Raw genomic sequence first — 19,393 nt, 5'->3', positions numbered from 1 at the left:
TACTGTGTGCAATTAATTTAATAGCATTACAGAACAACAAATCCATGCCTTAGAACTTGATTAATCAATATGTTTCTTAAACCAAAGAGAAACCCAAACTTAAATAAAACAATAAAACAAAATCTTTCACAGGAGCAAGTTTGAAAGCAGAACACATTACATGTTTTAGATTGTTGTTGTTAACTGTTTCAGTAAATGAAAAAAAATATTGGAAGCTAGTATTTTGGTCATAAAATAAGAAGTATTTCTTCAAAACAACTATAGCAAATATTCCCTGAGAATTAAGAATCAGCAACAACTATTGCCAAATTGATTTTTCTGTTACAGTGCAGAAATGTTACAGCACATTCTCACCATTCAAAGATCACACAGCAAGATTAAAGGCCACAGTTTTTATTTACTATGTGCATCTTCTGGATGCACTCATCTTTCAAGAGAAATAAATCCGGATACAGCTAACCAGGACATGAAGGAAGAGAAGGCAATTGAGGAAAGATTTAATCCATGTGCTGAGTGTGCATGTTCAGAATTCCTAATTTTTCCCCCTGCGTTAGGTTTTCTAAATTTTCCCTTCCAACCAATAGGCTATGGCAGCATTCTGGAATAACCCACTCTGTCTGTCCCCCAAGAAACATGCATATAAAATACACACCTGCCACCAAAATGTTCCACTCAGACAAGCAACTTGTAATCAAAGCAGAAAAGGGAGATAAAACAGAAGAGTGGAGGAACTATTGAAGTTGAAATAATCAATTTTAATGCCTAAAATTAGATTTTATGGCCCATGGTACTGCTGAAAGCTGCATGCAGTACAGCTTTATTCTGCATTATTCCTCAGCACACAGAATTAAAGTGCAGTGAACGGTTTGGATTTGGTATAGCACACTGTCATAAAAAAAGGCAAAATCTATTTTTTGTTATTAATTCAACTCAAAAATACGTCAGTCCAGGGGCAGTTTGCATTTGACAAAGAAAAATACAGGATCCAATTGGGATCCAAATTGTCATGTTGTAGAAGAAAGTTTCTTCCTGTCCAGCCCTATATACCCCATCAATATATGCATGTCTCCCTGTGGCTACCTGTTAGTTCCCTGGCTCTTTCTCCAAAACAGAACAATCATTCTCTCCTTGCAAATTGCAGGTCTTAGCTCAGCTGAATTCTTTCCTTCATTGCTTCAAAGCACCCAGCAGATCTGGCAGTGTCTGCTATTGGTCGATCTATGAGTGCTGCAACCCAGAAGGGTAAAGGATTAATTAACACCACAGTAAGAAAACCTGACCAGAGATCTGCAAAGACCCAACCCGCAAAGAGTCTTTTGATTGTAGTGGTAGTTGAGATGGGCTAACAGCAGAAAGGAGACAGTTTTAAGGTTAAAAAAAATGGCTAGCAGGAAATGAGGAAAGAAGGCTATGAGTGCTGGACTACTATCACAGTTTGATCATGAAACACTATTCAGAGGTGTTTGGAGAAACGTAACATCTGAACGTGTCTACTTGCCCCAGAAAACTTAGATGGAAGTACCAGCATGTGGGCTGAGGGGTCAAACTGGGTGCAAAGTATTCAACATACCTGGAATATGTTGTGCATAGTGTAGTGACTGCAATAGTTTGGCCATACTGGATGTGCTGTGCTTATATCATGCAATTAATCTGCATGTATATAGGTCAACTGGTTTGGACATCACTTCTCACTTTGGCCAGGCTGCCACAGGTCCAGAAACACTGGATTTATGGCCACAATCCCCTTCTATTTCTTGGAAGAGCTTTCTAAGTGAAAATAGAAGACAACTCTAATAGAAGAGATGGTTGCCCAATCTCTAAATCTTGAGGATTGTGATCCAATTAGTTTTGTATGTATTTCATTTTTTCATAACCATTTTCTCTATTATCAGAGTATGTTTCTATATAACTTCATCAACTGTTTTACTCAAAGAGATCTAAAGGAAAAATATATGAGAATAATCTTCACCATCTTTGTGAAGCGGCAATCAAAAAGGTCAAACAAATCAGCTGGCTACAAACTATGACATTTACTGTCGATCAAGAGTAAATGCATCATATTGCAAAAGAAAATAATGCAACATGACTTACAGCAAAACATAAATGCATCTGGGTGATACAAACTTCAGTTGACATTACAGTACTTTACAGTAAAAAGCTTTTCTCTTTTAATTTTTTTTCTTTTGTACAGTGACATCTCAAAATACACTGCCAGTTTCTTTTAATCTTTATAAGGAACAAGAAGATTCAGGCCTCTGCTCTCATCATTAGCCAGACAGATGACAAACTCGTGTTGGTTATTCAGCTCTGAAGACATCACTGATATCTGCTATGGCCACTCTTCAGCTTTTGAGTAGCTGTGGAACATTTTTAGCTCAAGTACTACCTACACAGTAAACCAAGACCTGAAGTCTCCACATGTTCAAGTGCACAACACTCCATTCAAGCAGTTCTACTTATAAAGAGACACTGAGGTTAGTGACACTGTTGACACTTTAGCACAAGTCCAGTTGTGGGGGGGAGAGAGAAAGGCTCCTGGCGTGTCAGATCTCTTCTCTTCTAAACAGGAACTGCCAGACACGATGGAGTATAGATCTTGACTAGTTCGTCCCAAGCACAGTCCACCACCTACAAAGCAAACAAAATCTATTTAGGTCCTTCACAAGTGCAATTTTTACAAAAATCACAGAGAACTTAATGCATATTATGGATTTAATATCAGCTGGTAGTCTGACTTACAATGTCTCAAAAATAATACAACTAAATAATAAATAAATAAATAAATAAATTGTTTTGTTTTGGTTTTTTTTAAACTTTAACTTTACTGAGAAACATGAAAATTAACAATCTCCTGTTTTTCATACTCCTCATGAGGAAAGCAGGGAAACCTTTGGGTTTCAGTTGATCCAAATAGGCAAAAAAATGTAACTGAAAATTAAATTAAGGAAGGACACACAGAAGTCCAGACCCTGCCATGTTTCTTCTCTTTATAGAGTCTTAGGATCCTTTCATTACCAGATCTGAACAACCTTCTTATACTTGCAAATTTGTAATAGACATTTTCTTAATGTCTAGTGCTGAGGAATGGAAAACCAAAAGAGTTCAACAAAATTATACAGGAAGAATTAAGCCAGAATTTCAGTCTCATGCTTGATAAGCTATGAAGTCACTGTCTGTTGTTGAGAAGAGAGATGTGTATTTGCTGATCGTTGAGATTTGAGCCATAGTGTTGCTCCAAGCACTACCTAGACCCCCACTAGTCTAATAAGAAGCGGTGCCACTTGTGACAAAGGCATCTTACAAAGACAGTGACTGATCTGAGTATAACCACAACTTTTCTGAATTCATCGTCCCAGGCTCTATCCTAGATGAAGGCTTGAACTTAAACCAGAAACCCAAAGGTTAACCTGAGTCTATAGTGTTTAAAGATCTTAATAAATAACAAGACTCCAAGGAAAAAGACCATGGAATGCTTTAGGTTTGAAAATTAATTGAAATGCACTTCAGAGTCTGTAACAAAGTGAAAGGGTTAACCACACAGACAATAACTCAAGAAGATGACCTATGTATGATATATATTCACAAAATATTGTAGAAGACAAGCATTAAGGCAAATAGAAGAAAGAGGAGAGCTAAAAAGGAAAAGCTGAGGAGGTCCACAAATAAATGCCAGCAAATCTGGCTGAAAACATGTTGCATTATCTTTACAATGTCATTTCCAGTTGGGATTACAAAAGATACAGTATTGGATCCTCTGCACAACAAGCTTCCTTCTGCTGCAGCCTGCAATTCCTGTTCTCTTCTAGAGCCAGAATGAACAGCTGCACACTAAAAATTTGGAAATCCAACTACAGTATTTAATTTCAGACTATAATTAGCCCATTTTGTGTTTACTACACTGCACCATTATTCATTTTCATTGCTTCCTTAGCTGGTTCTACTTAGTTATTTGAAGTGCTTTCCATATACATCTAAATGGGTCAAAAAAACTCTTGACAATGTGTCTGTCTATTCATATGACATAATAGAGCTTTCTGTAGCACAATGTTCTGCTGCATTGCAGTCTCTCAAATCATACCAAAAGGAAAATTTGAGTTTTCCACTAAATGCTGTGTAGAAGCTGGCAATCACATAAACTGCAGGTTTCTTACTATTCTCCACAGCTACAGATCAATGTTCCATAGGCAATATTTTCTATTTTTGTAAAGAAACAAGAAACAAAAATAACATTTGGAAAAAATCCCATGGGAATTCCCACCTGTTATCAATATAATTAATATCCCTGAAATGGCCTCTGAACAAATATAGTTATAGAACCATTTAATCTAGAAACACTAAAAAATAAACAGGGGATATTAAAAGAGTTTGAAAAGGATCACATGCGGTAAGTTGCCCAACTCATTGACTTAATGATACCAGGTGAAAAGAGAAAATGTAGCCAGCCAACAAGAGGAAAACAAGCTACAGTAAGGAATAGTGAATCAAGTTCTCTACTGTGCGGCAGGAAGTGTATAATGAAATACTGATAGCAGAAACCTTGATGAAAATACACACATGAAGTACAGAACACAGGTATCAATGGGAAACTGGGACACTGCAGCATGGCAGAACATTAAAAAATGAATGACATTTCCATTTCTCCTTACTTTCTCCAAAGTACAGGCAAGAGTGTCAGAGAAAGGGGGAAACTCTAAGCTAGGAGTGCAGCAGCCAGCATTTTTTGATGGAGAGTGCCATGTGCCCCTTTGCAGTAGCTCAGAGATTTTCACTGCCTTGTATACAAATGACTAAGATGAAGCCCAAGATGAAGAGAAGGACTTGTTCATGCAGCAACTGCATCAGTTTACAAAATGTCTTCTCCCTGCAGTTTGCCTTTTATCTTGTGACCTGTCTTACAGTGGTCTTACAGTTGTACGACAGTTGTGTGCCTTTCCCCAGAAAAGGAGAACATGGGATATTGAATGTAAGTCCTTTAAAAGTATTTAAGAAATGTCAGTTCTCCTGTGACATATGACCATTTTTAATACATATTTCAAAGTATGTATTATCAAAAAATACATACTTTAGGCTTTTTTAAAAAATAAACTAAATGCAACTTAATTTAAATATTAAAACAGAGTTAGAGATTTCATTGGGATGAAAGCTCATCCAGCATACCATACTAAATAAATATAGCATCCAAAAAGGGGCAAGTTCCTAGAGTTTATATTTTGATCAATGAGATGATGTTACTGACAGGTGAAGAAAGTCCTCCTGTGGAGGGACGAAGATAAAGAAAAACTGAAAATGGACTCACACTTGATTTGCACACCTGATAAAAATCCCTCCATTAGGAGCATGGAGGGATGGAAGTTAGTAAAAAATGTAAAAAACATAAAAAATGTCTGCTGTCTTGGGGTCAAATTTTACTCTGAGATACAAACAAATCTCAGTGATTTCAGTTTTTAGAGGGTGCATTTTTTTTTGTTTTTTGGTGTTTTCTTAACTGACATGGCAACAGACTAGAAGACAGTTTATTTCTGTTGCAAAGAACTGTATAAATTGCAATACCCTTATAATATTGACTATTTTGCATGGCATATTTTGTATGTCATGCAACTTTCATTATCATTTATGAATACTCTTGTAACTATAGAATACAGTTTTACCATAGCAACTTTTAACTACCAAACTGCAGGGAAAAGAAGAATAATTAGAGCTTAATTGTACAACAAGAACATTCTTTGTTGCACTGACTAGTAAACTACATCAAGAAATAACGCAAATAGAAGAAGAGTTCTAAGCCTGGTAATTTTCATTATAACTAAAACTACATGGAACAAAGACAGTCTAACAAAATGACACATTAATTGTCTTTAATGCTTTTCTTTCAGCAGCAAAGTTGCAGCACCAACATACATACTGCAGGTAGTATACTGTTGTTACTGCAGAATAAATATCTTGCCAATTTATCTGCCAGCAAAGATACAAAAACAATTACAAAAAATGGGGATCACTGTATTTCTCTTCAAGTGAAGCCAGAAAAGCAAGCAAAGAAACAAAAAAACTGCAGTCATCCCAGAAAGCTAATTGCTTGACTAGGAAATCATAGCTCAACTCAGCTAAAATAGCTATCCTGTATTTTATTGAAATGTTTATCCTTGTCCCAGAGTATAATAATGTTTTCCACCAACTGATTTAATACTGACATCCATTCATTTATCAGAGCCATTTCCATTGACTCACTAACTGATTTACTCCCTTGACAGGCCCTCTGTTTCCTATTCATCACAATCATCTTGCCTTGCAATAGACTTAGACCTTTTCCAGCACCCGAGGGCAATCCGCTCAGTCTAGTGCAATTACCTGCATGACATTCTGCCTCTTTACCCTTCAGAAGAAGCAAGAGAACAAGAGAAAACTCCCAAGTTAGCCACTAACTTTTTTATTCAGTACTTGAAGGCACAATAAATCTGCTAGCATAATCAAGATTAAATATATTCAAAAGAACAACTAAAAACTTAAGAGTTCAATTACCCTTTATGAAAGGGTTTAATCAGAACCAAATACAGCCCTCTCTAGATTAATATCTCCAGAACTATCTTGGTGCCACTGAGTTTCCAGAGTGCTCATAATGAATCATGTGATAATATGTAAATGTGCCTGAGAGAGACCCATTTCTCAGCTTCTCCCCATCCCATTTTCAAATGAGACCTGTCTTGTCTTTTTTCTGTAGAGGAGCCAGCAGAAAAAAAAAAAAACCCAGTTCTTGACTCTCATTAGTTGTGCTTCCCTTCTTCTTTTAGTTTCTTATCTTCTGTGTCTTCTCAAACATAACTTAATGCTCTATTTATATCCTTATTACATGTTTTGAGGGATCCTGAACATCCTCTAAGCTTGTGAGATGGAGATTAATTGAAGATAAAGCAAGATATTAGGTTTGCTACTCATCAAATTATTTTTACAGGTGAACAATAAAACTAATTGGTCAAGTGCATAATGGATCATGCATGAGTTTAAACTTATTCAATATCTATTTTCTTCTAAAAATTTGGACCACTACTGTGGCCTGTTTGGTTAGTATTTGCCAGAGTGAACTGCATGATGCCAACCTTTACATGAGACTGAAAGTTTTCAGTTTCAGATGGGAGTTTTCAAATAATTTTTTTTTTTATTTTCCATGTGCAGTAACACCAATATTTTTTAAAATTTACTTTTAAGAAAACACACCTTTATTTGATTATTATTTCCAGTAAAGACAAAATGAAAGATACTCCAGAACAGAACTTCTTATAAAGATCTAGGTTAAAACTAGAGTTACCAGAAACAGATGCTTCAAATGCTGCTTAAAAAATCAGTTTCTTTCTTAAAAAAAAGGGCATTATTTTTCACGTTGCAAAGATATGTCACAAAGAACTGATCTAAGAAGTCAAGAGCTGTCTCATCATTTGTTCTGTTGCTCTGACATGGGTAATGGGAAGACGACTTGGAAGTCAAGCCACTCATTCCTAAACAGAAGTCTTCCAAGTGTCCTTTCATCAGTAAATTGTAAAGCAAACGGAGATGTGGGTTGCAGGTTAGAAAAAAATATCCTTGAAATCTCCACCAATTCCTCTGTATTCTAAAAATTAGGAGAAAGACATCACCTCAGTCTTCCAAGTGTCCTTTCATCAGTAAATTGTAAAGGAAATGGAGATGTGAGTTGCAGGTTAGAAAAAAAAAATCCTTGAAATCTCCACAGATTTGGTACCAATTCCTCTGTACTCTAAAAATTAGGAGAAAGACAGTCTTCCTCAGTCTTCCAAGAACTGGTTTAATTGATAAATCAATTTTAAGTTCTGTAGAAGGTACTTTGGAACCACAAAATGCCTTCTGTGCTGATACTGACTTTGGTGACCCCAAATGCAGTCAATTTCCATCAGTAAAACTGTTTTCTAATGACCCTATTTGACCTTCAAATTCATCCTTCAGCTCAGAGTAGAGTCCAGTTCCTTCCGTTTGGGATATAATCACAAATAATCATAAGCCAAACAGTATTTTCAGTAACAGCTGCAACATCCTGCTGTCTTCCCCTGAGTTTCACTAGTGCAATTCACTGGGACTTCCCAAATATTTACTGGTCATACAGGAAAGTAACAGAACCCACTACACTGAGTAAAAGATGGGGCTCGCAGAAGTAGCAAGTATTTGTAAGCCACTGCACCAAATAAAATGCACAAGCAATACATTTACTGAGTAAGAAAGTACTGTCTGCCATTCTTCCCAGTACTTCAGTATCAAAACTGGATTTTCCTCTCCAAACACTTGCAGCTTTTACAAAATCGTGATGCCTGACAGAAACCTTTCCAAACACAAAGAAACTTTTGCTGATAATGGCACATTATTACTCATGAGTGCCTGGCTTTGACTTACACAGTGAAAGTTTAATTTTCACAGTTTGGGAAAGACATACAGTAAGCACCACTAAGAAGTATCTCCTTCTTTTAGCCCCTCCAATTCAGTAAGGTATTCAGATTGGTTTAACACTTGCAGCTGGTGAAATCTGATATTTTATGGAAAAATCCACTCTGAAATTAGGTAAGCAGGTTCTTTTTATCTCAAAGAATCAAAGAAACTGCTTAACTTCAGTAGCATCCTGGAGAAGGACCATAAGGAGAGACTAAAATGAAGATAGTGTTATAATTATAGCAGTGGCATAGCCACAACAGCTGGGTGGAAGCTATCAGGTCTTTAGTAATTAAGTGTAAAAGATAACAGCAAGTGATCAAAAGAAAAAAAGCAGAGAGTATCTGTTCTGTACATTTTCACAAGATGTAGCTCCACTTTTATATGGAACAATCAACATTTCTGGGCCTCTTGAGTATCCACAATTAATTTAAATGAACAGCAAAATACATAGCCAAACAGCCTTACTAAAGACATCATCTGCATTTATATTTGGCTATACTGCTTAAGGCAGCTCTTGCAGCCCCTCCCGTCCCTTCTACTTCCTGTGCTGGCACAGCTAATGCAGCACACTGCAAAAGCAGCACAAAGAAAAGGAGCAGGACAAACCTGCACACCAAAACTTGACAATGACCAAAAATTTCCCCATAAAGCTGGATGAATTTAGAACTAGATTTCAAGTTCAGGGCACGCAGGTCAAGTGTATATAATTTGGTTATGGCCTCCCTCCAGCTAGTAAGAAATTACAGCTTTAAAATTTTAGTGATGCAGGATGCTATCAGTTTCCTTGGATCAGCAGACCAGTGCAGGCACCTCTTCTTAGCTCTAAGTACCACTGGCCAGGTGCAAGGAAGGAGCAGACAGTGGTTGGGCAGAACATGCTGGTGACATCCCACAGCTTTAGGAAGAAGAGAGTGGAAGTTCAGGAAGGCCAAATCACAAGGCCAGTGTAACACAGAGCACAAGAGCCATGGGTACCACACTGGTACCATCACTGTCTCCACAGTAAGCAGTGCTGTGTGTGTCATGGTTTAATCCCCACCAGCAACTGAGTACCACGCTGCTGCTCACTCACCCCGACCCCACCAGGTTGCATAGGGAGGAGAATTCTAGCCACAAGGTTAGAGAAAACAAGTTTCCAACCCAAACTTGTTGACAGAAATAGTTATTTACACAGACAGCTGCCCTTTTATAGTGCAATTATGATCCAAACACACACAATCACAGTAGAAGCAAATCCTAAGTGATCACTATCTGTGTTGTACACAAATTATTCTCAAACCCTAAACTTCAGCAAGCATTCAGGTAACAGATGATTTTGAACTAGAGAACTGACACTTGGTTCATTCATTTGGAGCCGAACATTTTTAATTTCCAAAAGGAGCACCTCAGCACGGTACATTGTGGAGTCCTGTTCTGATCTGGCATGTCACAGATGTCTATGTGCTTTTCACATACCAAGTGCTCACACCACTTGCCATCACTCCCATTGAAAAATACGTATCCTTGCTGTTTAGGAATGTCATTGTTCATAGCACAGAAGTATAGAGAAATTGAAAGATTCCTCTCCTGTTTCCATTAGATACTTAATCCTGTTCTCAGCAGCACAAGAGAAAGCCTGACTCAGTGGCAATCAGTAATTTATACTTTCCACTGGCTGTATTACAGAGTTCAGAACAGATGTGAGATGTAGCTAAAGAAGATTTTCAGACAAAATTCAGAGTGTCAGTTTTTTTTACATTTGTGTTAAGCAAAATTGTTTTAGAATTGCAACAGAAAGGGCTGGGTATCTTTTGTCCAGTATTTAAAGAAACTCATTATACAGGTGTATTTCTATTCTTTACATACTTATGGAAATAATTTCAGAATCAAGACAAAAAGAGATCTGTTTACAGGATCTGTACTTTTATCTGTGTGATTAATGGATTGCCTGAAGATATTTAAAATGCATTCACGACTCCCATATGGCATTTAACAATAGAAGAAAAAGGCTGCTTTTAAATAAAGCTGTGCAAGTAACACCAAAGGAAGTTACTTACAGCACGTAAACATGAATGCAAACATAGCAAAATCCCAGGAAGAGATGGCTTAAAGGAGTACAATATTTTTATTCATCAGACCATTCACAGATCACATACAGGAAAAGTAAATATAAGGAGAGAAGTAAGAAATCCAGTGAGCTACAGAGCACAACTCCACTACATGGTCTAGCATTACCAGCCCCAAACAAGGAGTAGTTTATACCTGCATACCATTTTTTAGTCCCTACATACATCCTATGTCTATCTAGTGTATATACAAGGAAGAAAACTTCAGCTGTTTTTCTTATCCCTAAACTTGAGAAAGAATTATCTGGTTTTAAAAACTGCATACTCTTAATTGCTGACAGGGTAAACAGACTTTCTCACTTCTTAACTATACACAACATTAGAAATTTAACAGAATTTTGGTGCTTAGGGTCTTGTCACTGTTCTTGTGTATGCCTAGGCTACTTTGCCTGAAAGCTGGAGTTGGGAGTATTTTCTCCTGGAAAACATGCCTGGCAAACTCTCAGACCAGCACTTGGAGTTTAACAGAGAAATACACTGAATATCATGAGGATCATTTCTGTTAATGATTTGCACTGCAAAATGCACATTTTTGTATGCACCTGAAAGTTTGTTTGTTGTCTCAAATTTCCATTAATCTGATACTAACATTATAGTGGAGGAAAAAAACCCCAAACCAAACAACATCTGATTTTTTGAAATTCAAAGCTTTCAAAAACACCTACTTTCCAGAGGCAGGTAAAACAAAATAGATACTAGAATATTTAATTAAGCACAAAGGAGTTTACTGTTTCATCTAGCTAATAATACTAGTGGGTCTCTTCACATTCCTTATGACCAGATTTTTTTCCATGTTGCCTCCCTTAGCACAAGAACCAGCCTGCCTGCATGTACCTACTCTCTGCCTGAGGGTTCTGTTCAAAGCTCAATCAGATCCACAGGAATGTCTTGTAATTCCTAGATTAACTAGCTGCTTAATCACAATATCTGTTCTGAACACTTTCAATAATGCATATAATTTTTTCCTTGATATGTAAAAAATACTTCAAAAATGCTGAAGTTCATTGTGCAAAGCCGAAGAAAACATAATCTGTCTAGACAACAAAAGATATCATTAAGAATAAAGCAAAGGTTAATGACCAGAATGGTACTTAATTTGAGCATAAATGAATAGCTTGTCCATTATAAATAAAATACCCTGCATTCTCCCTGGATCCTTCTTCTCTTTCTCCCTGGAGGAGAGAAGCAGTTCAAATCTGAAGTCATAACTCCTTGTAAAGCAAACAGTGAAAATCACAAATCATGCAAATAAATGAAGAAAACAAACAATGGAGCTCATCATCAGATTTATAAAGAACAGACATAAAGACAAGCTACTTATTGGGAACAGCAGTGTAAAATTTAAGCAAATAATCTTTGTTGGATGGATGCAGAAGCCAGGGAAAGACTCCAAGGGCTCATACTGGAAGCAACTATTCAGCAGGTGTTCATAGAATCATAGAATGATTTGGGCTGGAAGGGACCTTAAAGATCATCTAATTCAACGCTCCCCCCGACATGCACGAGGACACCTTTCACTGGACCAGGTTATTCAAAGTCCCTTTCAGCCTGGACTTGAACACTTCCATCCACAACTCTGGGTAACCTGTTCCAGTGTCTCAGCACCCTTACAGTAAAGAATTTGGTCCTTATGGCTACCAATGATCTCTCAGTTTGAAGCCATTAACCCTTGCTACATGTCCTTGTAAAAGTTCCTTTCCAGTTCTCTCGGAGGATCCCTTTAGGTACTGGAAGGGTGCTACAAGGTCTCCCTGGAGCCTTGTCTCTTCCAGGCTGAACAACCCCAGCTCTCTCATCATCTCTCATACATCTGTCTTTGTATGAGAGATGCTTCAGCCCTCTGATCATCTTCACAGCCTTTCTCTGGACTCATTCCAACAGGTCCATGTCCCGCTCAGAGCTGAACAAAGTATACTCAAGGTGATGTCTCATGGGTCTTCCTATAAAAATGGGGGTTATGTTTCCCTTGTGTTCACTCCTTAACTTAGCAAGAGCTTAATTTTTATCACAGATTTTTAAGCTTCTTTAAAAAAAAACCCATTCACAATTTGCATTGCTGTGATATCCAACCCTCAGAATACATTAAATCAAGTCAATGGAAAAAACCAGAGCAATATCAAAGCTGTTGCAAATGCCAAACTTCTGTCTGGAACGCACATTGGCACTCAGTAAATATGGGTATGTACCCCAGATTTATAGATTTTGTGCACTAAGTCCAACATCAGACTTGTAGAATTTCTGTGTGGGAAAAAAGATACCTGAATGCACAAATGTTCTAGTGCTCATAATTTTCCTTTTTTCAATGTAAAAGTGCATGCACACTTTTCTTTCAGTTCATTATCTACCATGAAGCAATGGGCTCGTAGTCAAAGTAATCACACCCTGAATACAAAATGAAAGAAAAAATCTTCTCTCTTCATTCAGACCAAATGCAAACCCACACCAACTTCATGGAAAACTGAACTGGGCTCAGCACATGCACTGCTGTGGGGCTGTGAAGCCCTAAATACACTGTGCTATGCTTGCTACTCCCTCTGGACCCAGTGCAGCCAAATCACATCTATGCAGTCACACAGGATGAAGTTTCAATCCCCAGCAACTGGTCTTTAAGTAATCTTGCCTTGCACTGATGAAAAATAACCTGAACCTTGAAGGCTTTTTTGAGCCTTAGAATTTCCCCCACGTGGCTCACAGCATGCCTTGTGTATAGTTACTGCAGCACCACTGAAGCAACAGAATTTTAGGAACAACCAACTGGGCAGAAACCCCATCAAGCTATCATTTAGCTAGAATGGTTCCATGTGCAGTAAGCTAAGTATGTGCCAAACTTACACCTTTCTTCTTTGTCCTTTTACCAGCAGAAACGACAATGGTTTTAATTCACTTTGTCCAAACAGAATGTGAATGCAGATGTTACAATTTTCGTCCGGGGTAAAAAAAAAAATCTTTTTACTGTGAATCTGAGAAGAATCTAGATGTAAATTATATCTCTGGCATGTTAAATAGTGCATTAGGAACAATTAATAAATAACCTTATAGCATTTTTTGTGTGGAAAACTAAATGCTTTCTCATTTTAAAGTAAAAAATTACCTTCAGTTTTTCAAAGTTTCTTGTCTAAAAATCATTTCATACTACAAAATAAGAATCCTTTGTTTACAAAACAGAAACAACTGTAGCAACAGAAGGAGAGAAGAATCCTTACAGAACCAGTATAAGGGCTACTGATAAAATAGGCTCTACTTATTCACTTTAAGAGCTGAGGGTTTTTGAATTTCAGCCACAGATTAAGCCACTCGTAGTCCTCTAAACAGTATGCCAAACCAGGCCTAGGCATCATGTGTAACACTACCAACATTTAACTTGACAATTTAAGTAGATGGAAGAAAGCTCTGTATCTCAGCTTAGCATTCTAGACTCTTCTCTACTATTCTTCCTTCTGAAGCAAAATACTTCATTTTCCCAGAGCTCACCATGGCTTTCAGTTATCTGATTTTGCAATCTCGTCTGTTCTGCCCTCCTCTCCTACCCAATGCAAGGAACTGCTTCACAAATAAAAATGGACCTGAAATGAGGTTTATTTGATAAGCATTCAGCCAGACTCAATTCCAGAAGCTTACTGCAATCTGGTGACTTATAGAGGATCTGAGTGCTACAGCCCAGCCATGACCACAGTGCCTATAACAGGCAAGTGAAAAGTAAATGCATCCCAGCTCTTACCTGACCACGGTTGTGAAGACTTAAATCGAGACCACATGTAAATTCAGTGTGATGCTCAACTGTTTCCAGCAAAGGATTAGGCTTGGAAAAGTCCCAGAATCTATAGAGAGAATAAAAGAGGGAAAGAGAAAGGGAAAAAAATCAAACAAACCACAATTAAAGTAATTGAAAGGCCATTTCAAAAATATAATGCAAGATATTGACGAATCTGTTGCTGCCAGGGTATTTAAAAAAGCAAACTGATCCACTTAAGAAACATAACAAATCATACTCCTGGTAAAGCCATCTGCTGATTTGCATAAATTAAACCCCACTGGGCAAAGTCATCTTTGTGTCCTGTTGCAGAAACTGAGATCAAAGTTGGCACCAAGGAGCAGTCATTGGGACATTATTAAAAGAGAAGAAAAAATGTAGGCTAGAATATTCTTGTTATATTTCTTGATGGCTGGGAAATTTTATCCCTGAAAGATATTAGCATAATTTGTGATTTTTCTCAGTTTTTGGCATCATTAACTATGGGGTCTTTATTTAAATAAAAATTACACACTCATTTAGAGATCTCAGTCATGCACATTGTCAAATTTGAGACTGTGTTCCTGTAAAACAAAATTTAGTACTATAATTTAGTAACAAATGTGCACTACACAGATCAGCTGCCTTACACAGTTAATTACACTAGTTCATATTTTTAAAATAATTTTTTTCTTTTGAGCCTTGGTTTATAAAAAATACTTAGAAAATAACAATTCTGAGGTCCTCTATTTCTCCCAGCTACTGTCCCAATAGATGCAGTGTCCATCAATGCAATTAACAGGAAGTATGAGAGATCTAAGAGAAGATGGGATTAAAATAGAGGTAAAAGGCACCTCAGCCATGAAAAAAAGGATTCAAACACAGAACTTTCAGATAATAACACACTGACAAAACCCCGTATGCTGGCACAGAACAAAGATTTATTTCTTTCTTGTGTTGTATATACCACTGAGAAAAGTCTACAGGCTGCACAACACAGCACATTTTGTGGGCTGTCAGCTGTAATCAAATTTTCTACAGCCCAGATTTTCACACAGGGGTCAATTATATGCTTTACTACTTCTGTAACAATCATAGAGGTCTCTTTGCCTTGCCTTTATTGGGAAAAGTGACAATACTTAACAAGAACAGCTCATTATCAGACCAACTGCAATGGAAGTACTGTAAGTTCAAACCAATTCAGGGAAAATAGCAAACACTGGAGCCAGCAGGGTCAGTTTGTTTAATATGTAGATGTTATCTCCTTCATAAACAAGGAGAGTGGTATCAGCACAATGGCTATGCCATAGCAACAACCCTCTTATTTTTTTCCTAGTACCTGAGATCTTAAATAAACAACTTATTTTGCAGGCGAGAGGAGCAAAAGACCATTTCAGCATTTTCATCCTCCCACATTTGTTCATAAGAAGGTAAGGAAACACAGCTTTTTTTTCTAAGTAATAGTGTTAGCCTTCCTTGTCACAAGAGCTCTCTAATAATTCTTGAAAGACATATGGTCATAACTGAAAACTATGATTAAAGGAAATAACTTAAGATCAACATGAATAAAGAACCTAAAAAGACCATTTGATCAATTTAAAAAATAGTAGGACAATATAGCGTTTGCTTTATGAAGTTGTGTTGTAAAGAAGCAGTTTAGAGATTAAGAGTACTGCAACTTAGTTCAACAGACTGACTGGAAGCTTTGATACCTTTTTTTAATATATAAATAATTACTAATGAAAGCTCAAAAAAATGTTCAGTCTCAGGACTGAGAATCATTGATGACAAATTAATGATGGTTCTCATAACAACTTTGCACTCCAAAGTGAGAAACACTGTCTATTGCACAGCTTCCAAAACCACCATGGTGACAGCAATACTTTCCTGAGAGTCAACTTCCACCATATTCTGCAGACTGAGAGGGAAATGCAATTTTTCTAAGACACTGTTTACCACAGCAGGATGGCTGTACAGAGAAGTGAAGATGCATTCACAGCACAAGTAGGTGTGCTTGCAATACTTCAGTTTTAAGTATATCTACAGACTTAGCAGCATGAACTTTAAAAATGGGCCAGACAATCACATGGGCTTTTAGGGTCCCTTACAGGTTTGTACAGCCTGTACAATCACAGGTGTGTCACTTAAACTGCTATTTTTACCCATATTAGGTATGAAGCCACAACTTCAGTCATATCTGCACTGATCACAAAACCCCAAAACCTGTATGAGAGCATTTTCTTAAACTTTTTAAGGCTGGACTTGTTAAAAATATAACTTCTCCCTCATTTCTCTACAGTTTCTTTGCTTTATGTGTACCTGGCATGCAATTCATCAGCTCTGCACGTGCAGAATAAGTGGACTGCTTATTCTGAACAAGGTATTATGAGAAAAAGCCTGTCAAGTTATGGATTTTGTACTTTATACCACCCATAGCAGTGTCACAAAGTGCTCCCTGATCAAACCACTTTTACCAACCCAAATATAGTCTGTTCTGCATATCTTCTACCTTGTCCTCACTCCCACTCTACCCTTACCTTCACTACTGGCTGGGGAAAATGAGGTAGCAAGTATCATTCCAGGTTCCAGTGTCTGTACAATACATGTGTTGTGGCACCTTGTTGCTGCATGATGAGGAGCTAGCAGATGAGTAGGATTACTTGTGGTGGTGAATTCATGCTACAGCTCTTACCTTCCTTGAGGCAGTACTTGGAGTTTCCCTCTCTTGCATAAGTTTCCATTAAATTTCTAAAAGCTTAAAGCTTTGTAAATTTAGACTACATGTTTCCTGTTAAATCTAGTTAAGCTTTCAATAGGTTCAAAAGTTACTGCAGGAAATGTGTCTATGAAAATGAACAGATTGAAGCACAAAGAACAAGTCTACCTCCTTCTGGGTAAGAAAAAAATACTTATGATAAATATTTATTCACGAAAGCTTTACTAATGCTCTTAGGTTACAAGAAGTCTTCATACATAGTATTTTTAGGTGGGTGTGAAGCAGATGTTTAGAGGGTGCTTTCCATAAAAGCCCACTCAACAATTAATGCTAGCTTTCACACACAACCACACCAGGCACAAGTTACAGTAGCAGGTGGATGTATAAAGCCAGGAACCTTTCAAGAGCAACACAGAACTCAGTGCCAGTTTACTACACGTGTATCACACAATTCATCCCCCTGCGCCTATTCTCTAATTCCTGTGCTCACTTCCAAGAGTTCTTCCTGCAAACTAGAGAAACTTCTGTCAGAGGAGAGCTTAGTGTCAAGCTACTTTTGGATACAGGCTAATCAGGGCAATGATGTTACTTCAGGCATTAACTAGGGACATCTAACTATTTCCACACTAATATTCTGAAGAGATTATTTCATTATAGTTCCAGTGAAGTATCAACATTATGAAGCAATTTAGGTATAGAAGGACATTTTCCATTGGAGGAAAATGAAAAAAGAAGAGCAAATGAACAAACACCCACCTTTTCACCTTGAAAGAAGATACCAAAAAAAGAATACAAGGCTAGTAAGGATACCTAGCTGAAATGGATACCTAGCAGTTTATTTTATGATCAGCCTTATCCTGTAAGATTTCTTTGTGATCAGCGTTACTGAACTTGTACATAGTGATGAAGAGCTGGAGATAGTGGTTTACCTTACAGTGTGTTGCAGAGATGATGTCCAATATAGTACAATTTTTAACAAAAACTGCCTTTCCGCCTTAGGGACAGGCTTCTGTGAATATGATCCAAGATCTGGCCTGACACCAGCTTAATAAAGCTCTATAATTTATCAGATCTTCTGTTTAGATTTTGGTGAGCACTGTCTGTGACTAATGCACCAAGATTTCTTTTTTATACTGAAGAGTCCAAAAATACAAAATGGTGATTCCAGTAAAAGATGACACTGATGTTCTTCCAAACTGAATTTTGACAGAGATAGCATTTAACAATATGCATGCAGACCTAAAGTAGTTCTGGAAATGTTACAGTACTTTGTGTATTTCCTGGCATTTTAATGATTCATTTGTGTTCAATCTGCACTTTAATTAGCCTACATTTTTTCTGAGCTCTTCCAAAGAGTAAGGAAATGGTATAGAAAATATTTGTCTGAATGAGGCATTTACTGGACAGGGATTATAAATCATTATACCATGGTATGTAAAAACTCAAGTTCAAATCAACATTCTCTTTTTCTCAGCTCCCAGTATGAAGTTGGCATGTGAACTAGGTTTCTTTTCAGTAGCTTGACTACAGTGCTCACATTCAATGATTAATCTATTTGCAAAGGAGTAAGCTAAGCATTGTTAACTTTGTTTTCAACCTACTCTTTTTTCTTTTAGATATCCAGTTGTGATTATGTGCCAAACTAGCTGTATGACCTGAAATAAACAAAACCCCCGCTTCTTACATGGTAGTTTGATAATCTGAACTAAGATTTGCATCTGTTTGGTTAAACTATAAAGCTTCAGTAGCATTTAAGATTACAGAACTCTGACAGTAAAGGATTGCTCCACTACTATGCTCTATTCTGTTATCTACTATAAACTGATGCCTGCAGATAATCTGAGCTTCAAACAGAACACACCAAAGACTATAAATTAACAATATCATAACTAAACTGCTATTAAAATAACACTGAAATTAATCTGTTTTTAAGGGGCTGCCATACCATGCTGTTCTAGGAATCAAAATTCAGTGCCCCCCCCACCAAATGGGGCTAAAAAGTCACAAGCCTTGAGTAGATTCAACAAGATCCATAATTAATTCCATGTACTAGAATCCATACTTATCTTCCACTTTTTATATACTTCTCTTCCACCTTTTATATACTGATCAAGGATTTTTACTCTTAAACTGAAATGTATGTGTATGTGTGCATATATTCACATCCATGTGTGTGTGGTGTACATGCATGTGCACATGTGACAAGATGTGTGTATGTATATACATGTGGAGTGTATCGTGCATCCAGTAAAATGACAGTATGTGGTAGAGGTACAACATAGTCTTTAAAAGAGATGTTCCCAAATTCTTATGGCAACATTTTTCCTCCATTATACAGAATATTTTGCTTGTGACACCTTTTCCTAAGACTTTCACCTGGTCTTCTCTGTTGTTTGTTCATTCATACCAAATCCA

The 19,393-nt window shown here is 37.2% G+C and overlaps 1 protein-coding gene across 1 annotated transcript in view; it reads right to left on the bottom strand.

Moving 5' to 3' along the window:
* Positions 1-19,393, bottom strand: part of PEX7 (peroxisomal biogenesis factor 7) — a 42,591-nt gene continuing 23,198 nt past the window's right edge. The window contains exons 9-10 of the mRNA XM_039707285.1: positions 14,251-14,350; positions 1-2,628 (exon numbers count right to left, since the gene is read on the bottom strand). Coding sequence (XP_039563219.1) covers positions 2,560-2,628; positions 14,251-14,350 — 169 coding nt within the window. The 3' untranslated portion in view covers positions 1-2,559. The remainder of the gene's footprint in view (positions 2,629-14,250; positions 14,351-19,393) is intronic.

Source organism: Passer montanus, unplaced genomic scaffold (genome assembly GCF_014805655.1).
Source record: "Passer montanus isolate IOZ18808 unplaced genomic scaffold, ASM1480565v1 scaffold2, whole genome shotgun sequence".
NCBI classification, from domain to species: Eukaryota; Metazoa; Chordata; class Aves; order Passeriformes; family Passeridae; genus Passer; species Passer montanus.
Note: the sequence above shows the minus strand (reverse complement) of the source record. Positions and strands in the feature narration are given on the sequence as shown.